The 16476-nt window shown below is 41.2% G+C and overlaps 1 protein-coding gene across 2 annotated transcripts in view; it reads left to right on the top strand.

The window, feature by feature from the left end:
- cdc73 (cell division cycle 73, Paf1/RNA polymerase II complex component, homolog (S. cerevisiae)) overlaps window positions 1-16476 on the top strand; it is a 435381-nt gene that overhangs the window by 26626 nt on the left and 392279 nt on the right. For both annotated transcript variants that reach the window (XM_038794882.1, XM_038794881.1), the window contains exons 2-6: window positions 6051-6156; window positions 9916-9985; window positions 12826-12888; window positions 12997-13049; window positions 15471-15559. In XM_038794882.1, coding sequence (XP_038650810.1) covers window positions 6051-6156; window positions 9916-9985; window positions 12826-12888; window positions 12997-13049; window positions 15471-15559 — 381 coding nt within the window. The remainder of the gene's footprint in view (window positions 1-6050; window positions 6157-9915; window positions 9986-12825; window positions 12889-12996; window positions 13050-15470; window positions 15560-16476) is intronic.

The raw sequence follows: 16476 nt of genomic DNA, 5'->3' as shown, positions 1-16476 counted from the left end.
TAAAACAGTTGCTTTTCAGTAGAAATTTAGGTAGAGCCAGTGTGTAAGTTGATTTGTAGATGATATGCCCTCGTAACAATTTATTTTTAATTACCACTAACAGCAATAGTTGTTACTGTTATGAACATGGCAGTGGATTATAGAAACATAGAACACTACAGCGCAGTACGGGCCCTTCGGCCCTCGATGTTGCGCCGACCTGTGAAACCATCTGAAGACTATCTGACCTACACTATTCCATTTTCATCCATATGTCTATCCAGTGACCACTTAAATGCCCTTAAAGTTGGCGAGTCTACTACTATTGCAGGCAGGGCGTTCCACACCCCTACTACTCTCTGAGTAAAGAAACTGCCTCTGACATCTGTCCTATATCTCTCACCCCTCAATTTAAAGCTATGTCCCCTCGTGTTGGTCATCACCAGCCGAGGAAAAAGACTCTCACTGTCCGCCCTATCTAACCCCCTGACTATCTTATATGTCTCTATTAAGTCACCTCTCAGCCTTCTCCTCTCTAATGAAAACAACCTCAAGTCCCTCAGCCTTTCCTCGTAAGACCTTCCCTCCATACCAGGCAACATCCTAGTAAATCTCCTCTGAACCCTTTCCAAAGCTTCCACATCCTTCCTATAATGTGGTGACCAGAACTGCACGCAGTACTCCAGGTGTGGCCGCACCAGAGTTATGTACAGCTGCAGCATGACCTTGTGGTTCCGAAACTCAATCCCCCTGCTTATAAAGGCTAGCACACCATATGCCTTCTTAACAGCCCTATTAACCTGCGTGGCAACTTTCAGGGATTTATGTACCTGGATGCCGAGATCTCTCTGTTCATCTACACTACCAAGAATCTTGCCATTAGCCCAGTACTCTGCATTCCTGTTACTCCTTCCAAAGTGAACCACCTCACACTTTTCCGCATTAAACTCCATCTGCCACCTCTCAGCCCAGCTCTGCAGCTTATCTATGTCCCTCTGTATCCTATAACATCCTTCAGCACTATCCACAACTCCACCGACCTTCGTGTCATCTGCAAATTTACTAACCCATCCTTCTACACCCTCTTCCAGGTCATTTATAAAAATGACAAACAGCAGTGGCCCCAAAACAGATCCTTGCGGTACACCACTAGTAACTGAACTCCAGGATGAACATTTGCCATCAACCACCACCCTCTGTCTTCTTTCAGCTAGCCAATTACTGATCCAAACCGCTAAATCACCTTCAATTCCATACTTCCTTATTTTCTGCAATTTTTTTTTTTTTTTTTTTTATAAATTTAGATTAGCCAATTATTTTTTCCAATTAAGGGGCAATTTAGCGTGGCCAATTCACCTACTTTGCACATTTTTGGGTTGTGGGGGCGAAACCCACACAGACACGGGGAGAACGTGCAAACTCCACACGGACAGTGACCCAGAGCCGGGATCGAACCTGGGGCCTCAGCGCCCTGAGGCGGTTGTGCTAACCACTAGGCCACCGTGCTGCCCTATTTTCTGCAATAGCCTACCGTGGGGAACCTTATCAAACGCCTTACTGAAATCCATATACACCACATCAACAGCTTTACCCTGATCCACCTGTTTGGTCACCTTCTCAAAAAACTCAATAAGGTTTGTGAGACATGACCTACCCTTCACAAAACCGTGTTGAGTATCGCTAATCAACTTGTTCTTTTCAAGATGATTATAAACCCTATCTCTTATAACCTTTTCCAACATTTTACCCACAACCGAAGTAAGGCTCACAGGTCTATAATTACCAGGGTTGTCTCTACTCCCCTTCTTGAACAAGGGGACAACATTTGCTATCCTCCAGTCTTCCGGCACTATTCCTGTCGACAAAGACGACATAAAGATCAAGGACAAAGGCTCTGCAATCTCCTCCCTGGCTTCCCAGAGAATCCTAGGATAAATCCCATCTGGCCCAGGGGACGTATCTATTTTGACATTTTCTAAAATTGCTAACACCTCCTCCTTTTGAACCTCAATTCCATCTAGCCTGGTCGACTGAACCTGAGTGTTCTCCTCGACAACATTGTCTTTCTCCAGTGTAAACACTGACGAAAAATACCCATTTAATGCTTCCCCTATCTCCTCTGATTCCACACACAACTTTCCACTACTATCCTTGATTGGCCCTAATCTTACTCGAGTCATTCTTTTGTTCCTGATATACCTATAGAAAGCCTTAGGGTTTTCCTTGATCCTATCCGCCAACGACTTTTCGTGTCCTCTCCTCGCTCTTCTTAACTCTCCCTTTAGGTCCTTCCTGGCTAACTTGTAACTCTCAAGTGCCCTAACTGAGCCTTCATGTCTCATCCTAACATAAGCCTTCTTCTTCCTCTTGACAAGTGCTTCAACTTCCTTAGTAAACCGCGGCTCCCTTGCTCGACAACTTCCTCCCTGCCTGACAGGTACATACTTATCAAGGACATGCAGTAGCTGTTCCTTGAAAAAGCTCCACATTTCGATTGTACCCATCCCCTGCAGTTTCCTTCCCCATCCTATACCTCCTAAATCTTGCCGAATAGCATCATAATTGCCTTTCCCCCAGCTATAATTCTTGCCTTGCGGTATATACCTATCCCTGCCCATTGCTAAAGTAAACATAACCGAGTTGTGATCACTATCACCAAAGTGCTCACCTACATCTAAATCTAACACCTGGCCGGGTTCATTACCCAGTACCAAATCCAATGTGGCCTCGCCCCTTGTTGGCCTGTCTACATACTGTGTCAGAAAACCCTCCTGCACACACTGCACAAAAACTGACCCATCTATAGTACTCGAACTATAGTATTTCCAGTCAATATTTGGAAAGTTAAAGTCCCTCATAACAACTACCCTGTTACTCTCGCTCCTGTCAAGAATCATCTTTGCAATCCTTTCCTCTACATCTCTGGGACTATTCGGAGGTCTATAGACAACTCCCAACAGGGTGACCTCTCCTCTACTGTTCCTAACCTCGGCCCATACTGCCTCAGTAGACGAGTCCTCAAGCGTCCTTTCTACCGCCGTAATACTTTCCTTGATTAACAATGCCACACCCCCCCCTCTTTTACCATCTTCTCTGTTCTTACAGAAACATCTAAATCCTGGAACCTGCAACAACCATTCCTGTCCCTGCTCTACCCATGTCTCCGAAATCGCCACAACATCGAGATCCCAGGTACCAACCCATGCTGCAAGCTCACCCACCTTATTCCGGATGCTCCTGGCGTTGAAGTAGACACACTTCAAACCAGCGTCCTGCTTGCCGGTGCCCTCTTTCGAACTTTTAACCCTATCCCTGACCTCACTACTCTCAACATCCTGTACACTGGGGCTACAATTTAGGTTCCCATCCCCCTGCTGAATTAGTTTAAACCCCCCCGAAGAGCACTAGCAAATCTCCCTCCCAGGATATTGGTACCCCTCTGGTTCAGGTGAAGACCATCCTGTTTGTAGAGGTCCCACCTACCCCAGAATGAGCCCCAATTATCCAGGAAACCAAAACCCTCCCTCCTGCACCATCCCTGTAGCCACGTGTTCAACTCCTCTCTCTCCTTATTTCTCACTTCGCCAGCACGTGGCACGGGTAACAACCCAGAGATAACAACTCTGTTTGTTCTAGCTCTCAGCTTCCACCCTAGCTCCCTGAATTTCTGTCTCAAATCCCCATCTCTCTTCCTACCTATGTCGTTGGTACCTATGTGGACCACGACTTGGGGCTGCTCCCTCTCCCCCTTAAGGATCCCAAAAATCCGATCAGAGACATCACGAACCCTGGCACCTGGGAGGCAACACACCAACCGTGAGTCTCTTTCGTTCCCACAGAACCTCCTGTCTGTTCCTCTAACTATGGAGTCCCCAATGACAAGTGCTCTGTTCCTCTTCTCCCTTCCCTTCTGAGCAACAGGGACAGACTCTGTGCCAGAGACCTGCGCCCTATTGCTTACCCCTGGTAAGTCGTCCCCTGCAACAGTATCCAAAACGGTATACTTGTTATAGAGGGGAACGACCACAGGGGATCCCTGCACTGCCTGCCGGTTCCCTCTCCCTCCCCTGACGGTAACCCATCTACTTTCTTCTTTTACCTGAGGTGTGACTACCTCCCTATAACTCCTCTCAATAACCTCCTCCGCCTCCCGAATGATCCGAAGTTCATCCAGCTCCAGCTCCAGGTCCCTAATGCGGCTCTCGAGGAGCTGGAGTTGGGTGCACTTCCCGCAGATGTAGTCAGCAGGGACACTAGAGGTGACCCTTTCCTCCCACATTCTGCAGGAGGAACATTCAACTGCCCTAGCCTCCATTCCCACTGAACTAACTTCCCAACTACTGAAAAATAAAAAAATAAAAAACTTGTTAGTTTAGCAATCCAACGGACAGTTTTTTTTTTTTTTTTTTGTTGGTTAGAGGAGGAGGATGGGTGGGAGACACTACGTCAGTAGTGTTTCGGGTAAAGCTGTCACTCGAGAACAGCCCCTTCACAAACCACCTTCAACTTACGCTGACAACTTACTCAGGGGAGGGATTACTTTAATTAGCCCTGGTTTTGAATTGTTTCTGCCTTTACAAATGGTGCCTCCCAACCCTCAGTTTTGGTATGATTCCCATTCCCTATTTAAAAAAATATAAATTTAGATTATCCAATTCATTTTTTCCAATTATGGGGCAATTTAGCGTGGCTAATTAACCTATGCACATCTTTTGGGTTGTGGGGATGAAACCCATGCAAACACGGAGAGAATGTGCAAGCTCCACACGGACAGTGACCCAAAGCCGGGGTCGAACCTGGGACTTCGGCACCGTGAGACAGCAGCACTAACCACTGCGCCACCGTGCTGCCCCCCCCCCTATTAACCCCACAGCAAAGTTGAGATAGGATGAACTCAGAGGGTAAGTTTATTTGCAAGCACTCAACACAGTGAGGCGGGGGGAGGTTACGCAGCCCCCGTACATTCATAAAATTAAAGAGGGATAGAGAAAGAAAAATTTATCACAGGAAAAAATAATTATTATTTCACTTGAGTCCAAGACTCAGAATCAAAGACAAATTGTGTATTCCTTTACATAGATTGGCAGGTTGAAACCCAATGCTGGATAATTCCCGTTTCCAGCAGAGATGACTTCCATGGCGGTTAGGCACGCAGAGATGTATTAGTATTGTAGACGATGGTACAGAGGTTCCGATTAAAGCAGTGGAGATGGGGCCAGATATTCAGACCTGGACGGAGCCCCTTGGAGGTGGTAAAAATTGTTGATTGAGCTTTCTTAGTGACACAAGGCAATGTTACTGGTTTCACCAGCTAGGGGTCATGGCACATGACTCTCACCTCTCCACTTTGACTTTGACAAAGGGTGTGAATCCCTTTGTCAGGGTCCCTGATATAGATAATGCTCCAACTATTAAGTATTAAAGGGAGGATGTGGGGTCCTTAGTCCTTCCAGATGAATCAGCCCAAATTGGCCAGACTTAGTGAATGAAATGTAGACAGTCTTTGGACAGTTTCCTTTGAATTTGGTTTCTGCAGTCCTCAAGGGTCATTAGGATCGCTTCAGAGATAAAAAGGTGTCAATTTATACAAACCTGCCATATTAGCTGATATTGTTTCTGGGTCGCAGACAGACATAGCTTCAGCCAATTTGAAAAGTGTTTTTGTCCAGTTTTTGAAATTTTAGTGATTAGCTATCACCATATCGCTTTATTTTATAAAAAATATAGTGTGAGGTCTTATTCCCCTGACATTACGAATCTGCATCAGCACATTGATATTCTAAGTGTTCAACATTGTAAATGATCAGAATCCTTATCTTGAATGGGGGGAGAATGGCAACAGGCATCTTCGTCGATGCTGATTACTTTTGCATTAACTCTCATCCACAGTGGCTGTTACTGTTTCTGGAAGTTGCCTCTTTTACTGAAATCATGTAGTTTTGAATATACTTCTTCTATATACAGTGTCAAATCATAAGTATGTATATATCTGGAACCATCTTACCCTGTGATATGTTAAAATTTTCACTTTGGCATGCACTTCTCCACTAATTTTAGTTTTTTTTTTGTAGGACTGGGAAGGAAGGTCAGCCGAGGGAGTATTATACTTTGGATTCCATATTATTTCTGCTTAACAATGTGCACCTTTCCCATCCTGTATATGTGCGGCGTGCTGCAGTAAGTATCCTGAATTTGTTGTAAATTTAAAATTAGGTTTTGGATCAAAATATTAAACCAAAAGTGTGTATACACATATGTGGAATATGCAGCAGTTATAGTTAGGAGATCCAAATGAGGCTCAAAATTGAAAGAAATTTCTGCATGTATAGTCATTATTGATGGTGTCCCAGAATGAATCCCAGAATGTTTGGAAGGTTACATTTAAACTTGTGTGATGTAATTGTCTGCTTGCCATCTTACTAAAACTTAAAACCATCCAAACTCTGTTACCTGTGTCCTAACTCTCTCCAATTCCAATTCAATCATCGCCCCTGTGCTTGCTGACCTACGTTGGCACCCGTTAAGTGTTAGCTCAATTTTATAATTCTCATTCTTGTTTGCAGATTATTCTATGGCCTTTCTCCTCATCTGGTTCTAGCACACTGAAATTTCTGCGCTCTTGCAGCTCTGGCCTCTTGCACATCCCCCAATTTTAATTGTTCCACAGTTGCTAGCTGTGGCTTCAGCTGCCCTAGATACTGGAGAAATCTGAAATAAAAGCTGGAAATGCTCAAGTCAGTGGGGAAAAGCAGAGTTATGAAAGGTCATCAGCCTGAAACATTAACTCTTTCCCCTGCACAGCTGCTATATGACCCTAGTATTTCCAGCATATTCTGTTTTAATTCCTAAACTCTGGATTTCCCTCTGTAGACCACTCATTACTTCTCTCTTCTTTAGGATGCTCCTTTAAATCTATCTCTGACCAAGCTGTTGGTCATTTGCCGTAATGCTTCCTTGTTGCATTGGTGTCAAATTTTGTTTGAACATGCTGCCCTGTGAAATGCCTTGGGAATTTTACTACCTTAATGGCGCAATATAAATGCAAGCTGCTTATAGCTACAAGTATATCCTTGATATTTCCCAATGTTTGGAAATTCTGGACCAACTTTTTCCAAAAGAAGCAGAGCATATCAGCCCTAAACCGTGGAGTATTGCAAGGAATCATTTCTGGTGTTTGATGTGAAAAATACTTGTACTTTATATGAATGCAATGGGATAAAAACATAGCCTGGTATAGTATAGGGAGCCAAAGGGGAATGAGAGAAAGGCAAAGCAAATGGGAAGGCCGTTAAACATTAGAACCGTTATCACATTGGGTTTGGGATTAGATTAACATTGTGATTGCTGCCTGTTTCAAAGTAGCTTTATTCAATTGAAGAAATTCTGTTAGCGCTTTGTATGCAATTCTCTTTTTCCTATCCTGTTGCCAACTAATTTAATTTAAGTGACTCGTTGGAACCTTTTAAATTTTGTTCCTCCTTTGGTGGAAAAGGGAAAAAATAAAAAGGAGATAGGAAAAAGAGTTTTGGATAATAATAACTATAAAGAAACACATATTTGAAGTTCTTTTTCTTATGGATACTTGGGTCATTTATCCTCAAACATAAGGATTGAACTGTGTTAGAAAAGAGAGGATGTGTGTTGGGAAAGGAATTACTTTGGTAAAGACCTTTAAAGCTGACGAATTAAGTCCAAATGTTCTTCAGCTGATTCATTGTTTTGTTCAACTTGCCAGTTTTCTTTTCAACCACTTGAATGTTTTGATTCCTTCCTTGGGTAAGGCTTCATGCACCCTGGCCACCTTCTTCTTGTACTTTATCCCAATCATTGTTTTGCGCGAGCCTTGATCATGAATGTTGATGTATTGTTTGATTGAGGAAACATTATCATTGAGGAAAGCTCTGTTCACAGACCCCTACCTCTGGCTGGGATGGAATTCCTGGTCAATTTCCCCATCCTAACCAAGTGCTGAATTGGCCGATCTAGTGCCTAAGGTGTTACACTGCTAACCTAGCACAGATCAGAGATTAATTGTTGATAGATCAAACAGAGGATTCATTTTAAACATTAATTTATGGAATGTGGGCATCACTGGCTAGGCTAATATTTATTGCCCATCCCTTATTGCCCTTGAGACGTTGGTGGTGAGCTGTCTTTATGAACGGCTGCAGTCCCTGTGGTGTAGGACACCCATAGTGCCATTAAGGATTCTGACCCGGTGACCGTGAAGAGTAACCCAGAGTAACTGGTTCAGAGTTCAGAATTACTGGTACGAGAGAGAAATAATAACAATATAGTTAATGCAAATCACATCAGTAATTGGTCAACATGATAACCTCAATATCAAAAAAAACTAATTTGTTTCTCAGTATTTTTCGACAATGTAATGTAGAAATATTTCATTTCGAACCTTGAGAAAAATACTTCCAATGCTTTGAAGATTTCTGACAACAAAGATTCATGACCAAAGATAAGAGGCAAATTTATGTATTTCTTCCGTCTTCTCTCCTCGCTTAAAAGTCACACCAAACTGAGCCAAAGCGACATCCACGCACTTTTTTTTCAGCGCAAAGTACTGAGAAAGAATAGGGTGCAGGGTACCCGGCCCTTGTTTCTCTCCTTCACTCCATTCATCAAGCCTGTAAATACTGAGGCCATATGTAAAGCTCCAACACAACCTTGGTTGAGATCAGTTAATAGCACTGATCAGGAGATTTGAGTGATGGAGGTTTGTATGCCTTGTTGCATTTACATATCGGACTGGGTTAGATGATTCACCTTCTCAAACCTGTTTTGCCATTCAGTTAAGATCATGGCTGATATGTGTGTCCAGTCAACTGCTTTGGCTCCACATCTTTTATATCCTTATGTACATTGATCTCAAATTTAAAATTATTTATTGAGGTATAACTTACTGGACTTTTGTGGAGTTCCACTCTTTTACCACCCTTTGGTTAAGAATCATAGAATTCCTACAGTACAGAAGGTGGCCATTCGGCCCATTATCTCCAATGGCCCTCCGAAAGAACACCCTACCTAGGGCCACTTCCCCACATCCCTGGACACTCGGGCAATTTAGCATGGCCAATCCACCTAACCTGCACATCTTTGAACTATGGGAGGAAACCAGAGCACCCGTTTTTCCCACCTTATCCCCTGAATGACGTGGCTCTTGTTGGCTCTCTAATCAGCTCTGATTTCTCGAAGTGCTCAGTCACTATCCTAATTTCCCCAGGACTGATGTTAGACAACCGGTCTATAATCTCCTCGGTTCTCTTATTTTATCAATTATTTGTTGTTTTCTAATCTGGAGGGAATGTTCCTGAATCATGGAAGCTTGAAGATTGTGACTTAAAACACCTACAATTTGCAAATTATCCTTTTCAAAGCATATGTTGGAAACCATCAGGCCCTGGGGATTTGTCAGCCTTTGGTGCCATTATGTTTTCTAATGTCGTTTTCTTGCCTGCATTAACCTCGATTAGTTCCAGTCCTTGGATTTATTATTAATTTCTTTGGGATATCCAGTATGTTATCCTTTGTCAGTTACATATACTACCTGGTAATGTATTGTGAAATGCATTCAGTATAATGAAGTGGTTAGAGATAGTTTCAGATGCATAATTTTTCCCAGTTGCGCTATTATTAAGCTAAAGGGAAGGAATGAATGAACCTGCAATACTGTTGTGTATTTGGCAGATAGTGCTGTCAAAGCCTTCATTCGTGATCTAGATTTTATGTGGTATAGGAAAGGAAAAAAGGAACAACCAAGTTTATTTTGAAGAGCATCTGCTAAACTGGGTCAATCAAAGTATTTGCTCTATCGATGCACCCAGTTGAATCTTTATTAAAGTAAGTGATTAAAGCAATACATTTTACTGTGGCATTTAAAAAAAAAAATACACATTTCTGGATTTCAATTTTTTTAAAAAATAGACAGAGAATATTCCTGTTGTTCGAAGACCAGACAGAAAGGACCTGCTCAGCTACTTAAATGGTGAAACATGTAAGTATGACATATTATAAATATGTTCCTCAAATATTTCATTAGGAAGGCTAAAATGTTATTTTTCCCCTGCAAAGTCTCTGACCTGACTGAATATTGGCAAACTCCAGTAATAGAAAGCGCATCTGGCTTAAAAGCAAGTGAAACCTTATCAATTGATAAGTTTGGGTGAAAGAATCAATTTCAGAGAGATACACTTCTGAAAGGATCTTCAGGATTCGAACATGAAACTTTTTTTTTTGAATATTCAGTGCATGTGGACCAGAGTTGTGTTGAGCATTAGAGTGTCGAGGTTGTTGCCCAATGGGGTTGTAGGATGCCAACCATCAGAACAGGAAAATGTAGTTCCTTTCCACTTGAAGTTTACTCCATCGCTTGGTCTGTCATTCACACCCGCCTTCTTTACTTTGCATGACGCCCGCTGAGCAATTATAAAAGAGAAGAACCTCTGCAAACACCTTCTTCTGGAGTATGGTTCAATTAGAACAATTGGTTCTCTAATAGATTGTTCAAGACACTGTTATTGATGTGCGACTCCGTACGGTACACCCTATACGGTACTGTCAGTAGGTTATTCTGCTGCAGGAAAATCACAACTACTGGAGCTCTGTCCTCATCTTGATGTTCACACATATACATGTCTGCCAAGTCTTTCGTGAGTAAACTGACTCATTTGTATGAGAACTACAAACATTCAAGATTAATTCCTACTGCTTTACAGTTATATAACGCATGGGAAGGATCACTGAGAACCTCCGGAATCTTGAATGTATTTATCCTCAGAGTTCAAAATCATGATGCCCCAAGATTATCCCATGTGACCAGGAACTAATTAGCATAATTAGCAGCAATCAACCTCAGACATGATGCTCAGTTTGGGTTCTAGATCTTGTTGTAGCTTTGGTCCTAATGTAAACTGACAGAAGGTAACTGATTTTTCTTGGTCTGATGAATTCTACGGTGATGTGAGAGTGACAGCCCTTCACATCAAGCTAACATTTGACTGAATATGAGATTAAGGAGCCGCAGTAAAATAAAAGTTAGCGGGAAATATGATGTTGCTCGGTGGTGGGTGGAAGGGTAGGGTGTAGGTGGATGTTTCTGCACTGGTTGGAGTCATGTGTGGCAAACAGAAGATGATTCTGGTTATTGGGGGCCAATCATCTTTCCCTAGGACATCGCTACAAGAGTTCTTCAGAGTAATGTTCTCGGCTAGCTACCGTCACCTGCTTCATCATTGATTTTCCATCCATCATAAGGTCAGAAGTGTGGTTCTTAATTGATAATTGCATATGTTCCACTTCAATTCACAACTCCGCAGATGCTGAAGCAGTCTGTGCCTGCATGCAGCATAACGGTGACAACATCTTGGGTGTTGGCTGATAATGGCAAGTAACATTTGTGCCACACCCCCTGGGGGTTGCCATTAACCAGAAACTTAACTGGATAAGCTTCATAATATCATTGCTACAAGAGCATGTCAGAGACTAAATTCTGGAGCATGGCCTGACTCTCCAATATCTGCCCATTGTCTACAAGGCACAGGTAGTTGGTATACTCTCCAATTGCCTGGTTGAATGCAGTTCCAACAAAACTGAAAAACATCAACTCCATCCAGGACAAAGTAACCCGCTTAAACATTTACTCCCTCCACCACAGGTGCACAGTGGCCACATTGTATACCCTATGTAGGATAGGACTTTCCAAACATGTGGCCTTTACCCACTAGAAGAACAAGGATCGCAGACTCATGGGCACAGCACCACCTGCATGTTTCTCTCCAAGTCTCCCATCCTAACTTGGAAATGTATCACCATTCCTTCACTGCTGTTGGATCAAAATCGTGGAACTTCTTCCCTAACTGAACTGCAGGTGTAGCTGATTAGCTGAATTTCTAGTTGATGCTGAAATCTCCTAAACTTTCCAAAAGGGTTGGATTTGGTCCCATGTTCTTTCAGACAGCCTGGTTTGAAAAGAATGGAAATGACACGGCATCTACTTACATTTTATTTTATGTTCTGAGATGTGAAGGAATATACCCCATTGATATCAAAATTTATTATTTTCTTCTTGAAGACATTGTATATACTTCCTCCCAAACCAATTTAATGTTAGTTTTGATATCTTTCTATCTTACTTGGAGACATGGCATAGTTCAAAATATTAAGTGCTTTATGAACACTTGGAAGGTATGACGTTAGATCTTAAAACAAACACACTATACTGCTGCTGCTGGCCCTCAATGTCAACACAATGATGGTGATGTGGAAAATATGTTGAACTGTATCCTTGTTTTTACAATTTTTGTTCAATTGCTTTTTGAATATGTTTTGCTTGCACTTGTTTGAAGTTTAAGATAATGAAGGTATGATGGAGGAGGAAGAATTGGATATAAGTGCTAGTCAGTGATGTTAGACTTCTGAATAGGTATGATCCTGAATGTGGAGTTCAAGATTCGTAGCATTGTTTTAGTAGTTACTCCAATAAGAAAAGTGAACAGAACTAAAACATATTAAAGCCTTATTTGTATAACTAATTTTTTTGAAATGTTTTGGTGCTGGAGCGGGTAAATGAGACAGTTGGTTCTATATGCACTCTAGTTGAGTTGATACTAATTATAGTGTTGATCCAGTTTGTATCAGGCTTTTTGTCATTGCTCAGTTTGTAATAGTTGCAATCAGATCATTATTTTAAGTACATTTTTCAGATTACATCAATGCAGTTTAACTAGGGAGACAATTTAAATTTTACAGAATCGCTGTCGAGTATTTGTTGTGAGAAAGGTATTTGCTAACGTTTTTGGATTAATATATTTTGATGCCAATCTTTTATTTTCTCAGCAACATCTGCGAGTATAGACAGAAGTGCCCCTCTAGAAATTGGTTTGCAACGTTCAACGCAAGGTATCGATGGTTTATTTAATTGAATTTCTGAAAAAATTTGCAATCATAATCCACAAAACAAAATTCATTCTTTTGCATGTTTTTCTTGTGTTTGTTATAAACCACCAGTAAAACGAGCAGCTGAAGAAATATCATCAGAACTAAAGAAACCCAGGATAGAGGTAATTGGTTTGGACAATCTGGGACTGATTTAAATGTATAATTCAGAATATAATATCCATGGATTAAGAAATTAACGATGGATAGGCCACCTGTGATAGTAAAATCATAAGAAATGGGAGCACACTATTCTTTCTTCTGAAATTTAAAGTACCCAATTCATTTTTTACAATTAAGGGCAATTTAGCGTAGCCAATCCACCTCCCCTGCACATCTTTTGGGTGTGGGGGCGAAACCCATGCAAACACGGGGAGAATGTGCACAGTCCACATGGATCGAGCCGGGATCGAACCTGGGACCTCAGCGGCGTGAGGCAGCAATGCTAAACATTGTGCCACTGTGCTGCCCAGGAGCAGACTGTTCTGCCACTTCAGCCATCTCCATTATTCAATTTGATCATGGCTAATCGTCTCATCAACTCCACTTTCCTGCCCTCTTGGCATATCCCTTGATTCTCTTAGTTTATTTAAGTGACTACAACCTCTTAAATGTCCATCTTGTTAATGCTGCTTCCCCTTCTTTCCACTTTTTGCCTATTGATTGGTGAGACCAATAGTAATTGCCCTTATCCTCTAAATTCTATTTACTCGGTTGGCTATCCCAAAGCCTGGTCTGTCGCAGTGGCATGGCAAAAATTTCTATCCATCAAACCTGATGATTAGAATGAGTTCTGTTGGTCACTTAGATTTTTGCCTTTATAAACAGGATACATAATTAATACCAGAAGGGTGACCAGTTGCCTCTTCATGTACAAGATATGTTTTGGGACAGGATAGGTTTGTATTTGTAAAGCTAGTAAGCATGTATTGAAATGACAGAAAATGAGGTGGCAAGAGTAAATCCATCAATGGGAAACTGCAAGTAAATGGTCGAGCTAACAGCACATCTGCTGAAAATTGCAGTTCTGCCTTGTTGGTATTTAATGCAACTTGTCATCATTCACTTTCATTTTTTCAGGATCTTTAATAAAGCAAACATATTTAGATGTTTTATGGTGAAGAACAGCGGAATAAATAAGGGCAGGAGTAGGCCATACAGTCTGCTCCACGATTCAATAAGATTGTAGTGATGTAACCTTGATCTCAATTCAACTTCTCCTGCCTCTTCCCCTGTTGGCCAAAAATCAGTTTTGAATAAATTCAATGACACCACTTCCACAGCTTTTTGAAGCACAGTATTCATTGATTGATGAAACTCCGATATGAATTCCTCGACGTTTTGCTCAAATGTTTACCCTCTAATTCTGAAACTATGCTACCTGGTTTGAGATTCCCCTACGTGGAGAAAAATCCCCTCAGCATCAAAGCCCCTTAGAATCTCAATTTTCAAGAAGATCACCTCTCATTCTCCAACTCCAATAAGTATAGGCCCAACCTTTCCTCATGAGACAACCTTTCATCCTAGGAATCAACCTAATAACCTGCTCTAAAATGACAAGTATATCCCTCCTATCAGGAGATCAAAACTCTACATGTTACACTAGCTGGGGCTTCATCAATGTCCTGTACAGTTGTCGTAAGACTTCCCGACTTTTATACTTAATTCCCCTTGCAGTGAAGGCCAAATTCCATTTCCTTTCCGAATTGCTTGCTGGGTCGACATGATTTTGTGATTCATGTACCAGGGTATCCACATATACTGCAGAATTCTGCAGTCTCTCTTCACTGAAATCATGTATTGTTTTTTTCTTCTTCCTACCACAGCGGATAACCACGCATTTTCCCACACCGTACACCATCAGCCAAATTTCTGCCCGCTCACTTAACCTTTGCTTACTCTTTATTTCCTCTTCTCCACTGGCTACAGTACGCATTGACCCTCATTGCAAGTCATTAATGTAGATTGCAAATAATTAAGACCTCAGGACTGATCCCTGTGGTACCCCACTAGTTACAGTTGGTCAACCTGAAAATGACCCAATTACCATGACTCTGTTTTCTGCGAGCCAATTCTCTGCGCTAACATATCATCCCCAACATCATGAGCCCCCAACATCATGAGCCCCTGATTTGTGTAGTACCTTTCTATGTGGCACCTTAACAAATGCCTTTTGGAAATTAAAATGTGCTACATCACCTTGTTCCCCATATCCACTCTTATTTGTTACATACTCAAAGAATTCAAATATATTTCTCATGTGATTTTGATTTCATAAAGCTATGTTGACTTTATTTCATTGTTTTATAATTTTCTAAATGTCCTGTTACCATTTCTTTAATAATGAATTCTTAATAAATTTCCTAATAGCAAATGTTAGGGTAACTGACCTATAAACTCCTGCTTCTAGTCTCCTTCCCTTTCTTGAATGGAGAGAGGTGTTATATTTGTGGTACTCTAATCCTGTTGTTTTATAAATGTCATAACAATTAGTTGGAAATGCTGATGTGTAAAAAAAAATTAACAAGGTGGTGTATTGAAATTAGGATGAAGAACGTGTACGACTTGACAAAGAGCGTTTGGCAGCTCGATTGGAAGGCCACAAAGAAGGCATTGTACAGACTGAGCAGATTAGGTGAAGTATGAATCTTGCAAACATTCCTGTACAATGAATTTGGCAAATGAGTGATTGCACACCAAATTATGCCAATTTGATGAAGTTAGATTTCAGATTGAAGAAAACCTCTGTCGGAATTTAAAAAAGTTTTGCCTTGATTTTGAAAATTTAGTTTTTCTGTTTTTCCATAATCCCATTTAGGGCGAAGACTCTCTTTACTCCTTGAAGCAGTTATTGAGGATTATTGTAACTGCTTCACTAATGATCATCAAGGAAGAGAACTTGCCACAAAGTTATTCAATTTGACCAACACACGACCCCAGTACCACACTATATGGCTGCCATTTAATGTCCTCTTTAAATTTAAAAAAAAAAGTTGTTTCAATTTGCAACCAGTCGGTAGTTTACCATTCAGTTTAGGTTTAAAATTTGTGCTGAATTTAATCAAACCATAGTGATTTTATAATAATAATTATTTACTATCCAGGAACATTGAATAGTGTGCTTTCTATGCCACCTTGTGGCAGCTTTGACTTAATGCTGCACGGATCCTGATCCTTCACCGTTTTGCAACTTTCAGCTTTAATATTATTATCTTTCTTCGCCGTCACCACATTTTCTTGTCATTTTCTTCTGTACCAGGCTTACAGATAAGGGATTGCAAGCACCTGTCTAGCATATCTATGTACATTACTTTTCATTTTCTCCTGCTTAACCTTGCCTTCAAAAAAAATCATCAGTGCAGGCACCGTTGCAGCTTTCCAGTTTATTATTTTTGATTGGTTTTCAGGACCTTGTTGGTTCACAACTTGTGAGGTCTTTGGATTTGTTAGAATCAAGGAGAATGAAGATGGGAATTTTCTGGCTTTTGCTCCTTTAGAATGAATGGAAGCTTTTGTCAGATTGCACTGGGTACAAAGATAGAATGGATAATA

The sequence above is a fragment of the Scyliorhinus canicula genome, chromosome 4 (genome assembly GCF_902713615.1).
Source record: "Scyliorhinus canicula chromosome 4, sScyCan1.1, whole genome shotgun sequence".
In the NCBI taxonomy this organism is placed as follows: Eukaryota; Metazoa; Chordata; class Chondrichthyes; order Carcharhiniformes; family Scyliorhinidae; genus Scyliorhinus; species Scyliorhinus canicula.
This window is presented reverse-complemented; position numbering and strand designations above follow the sequence as displayed.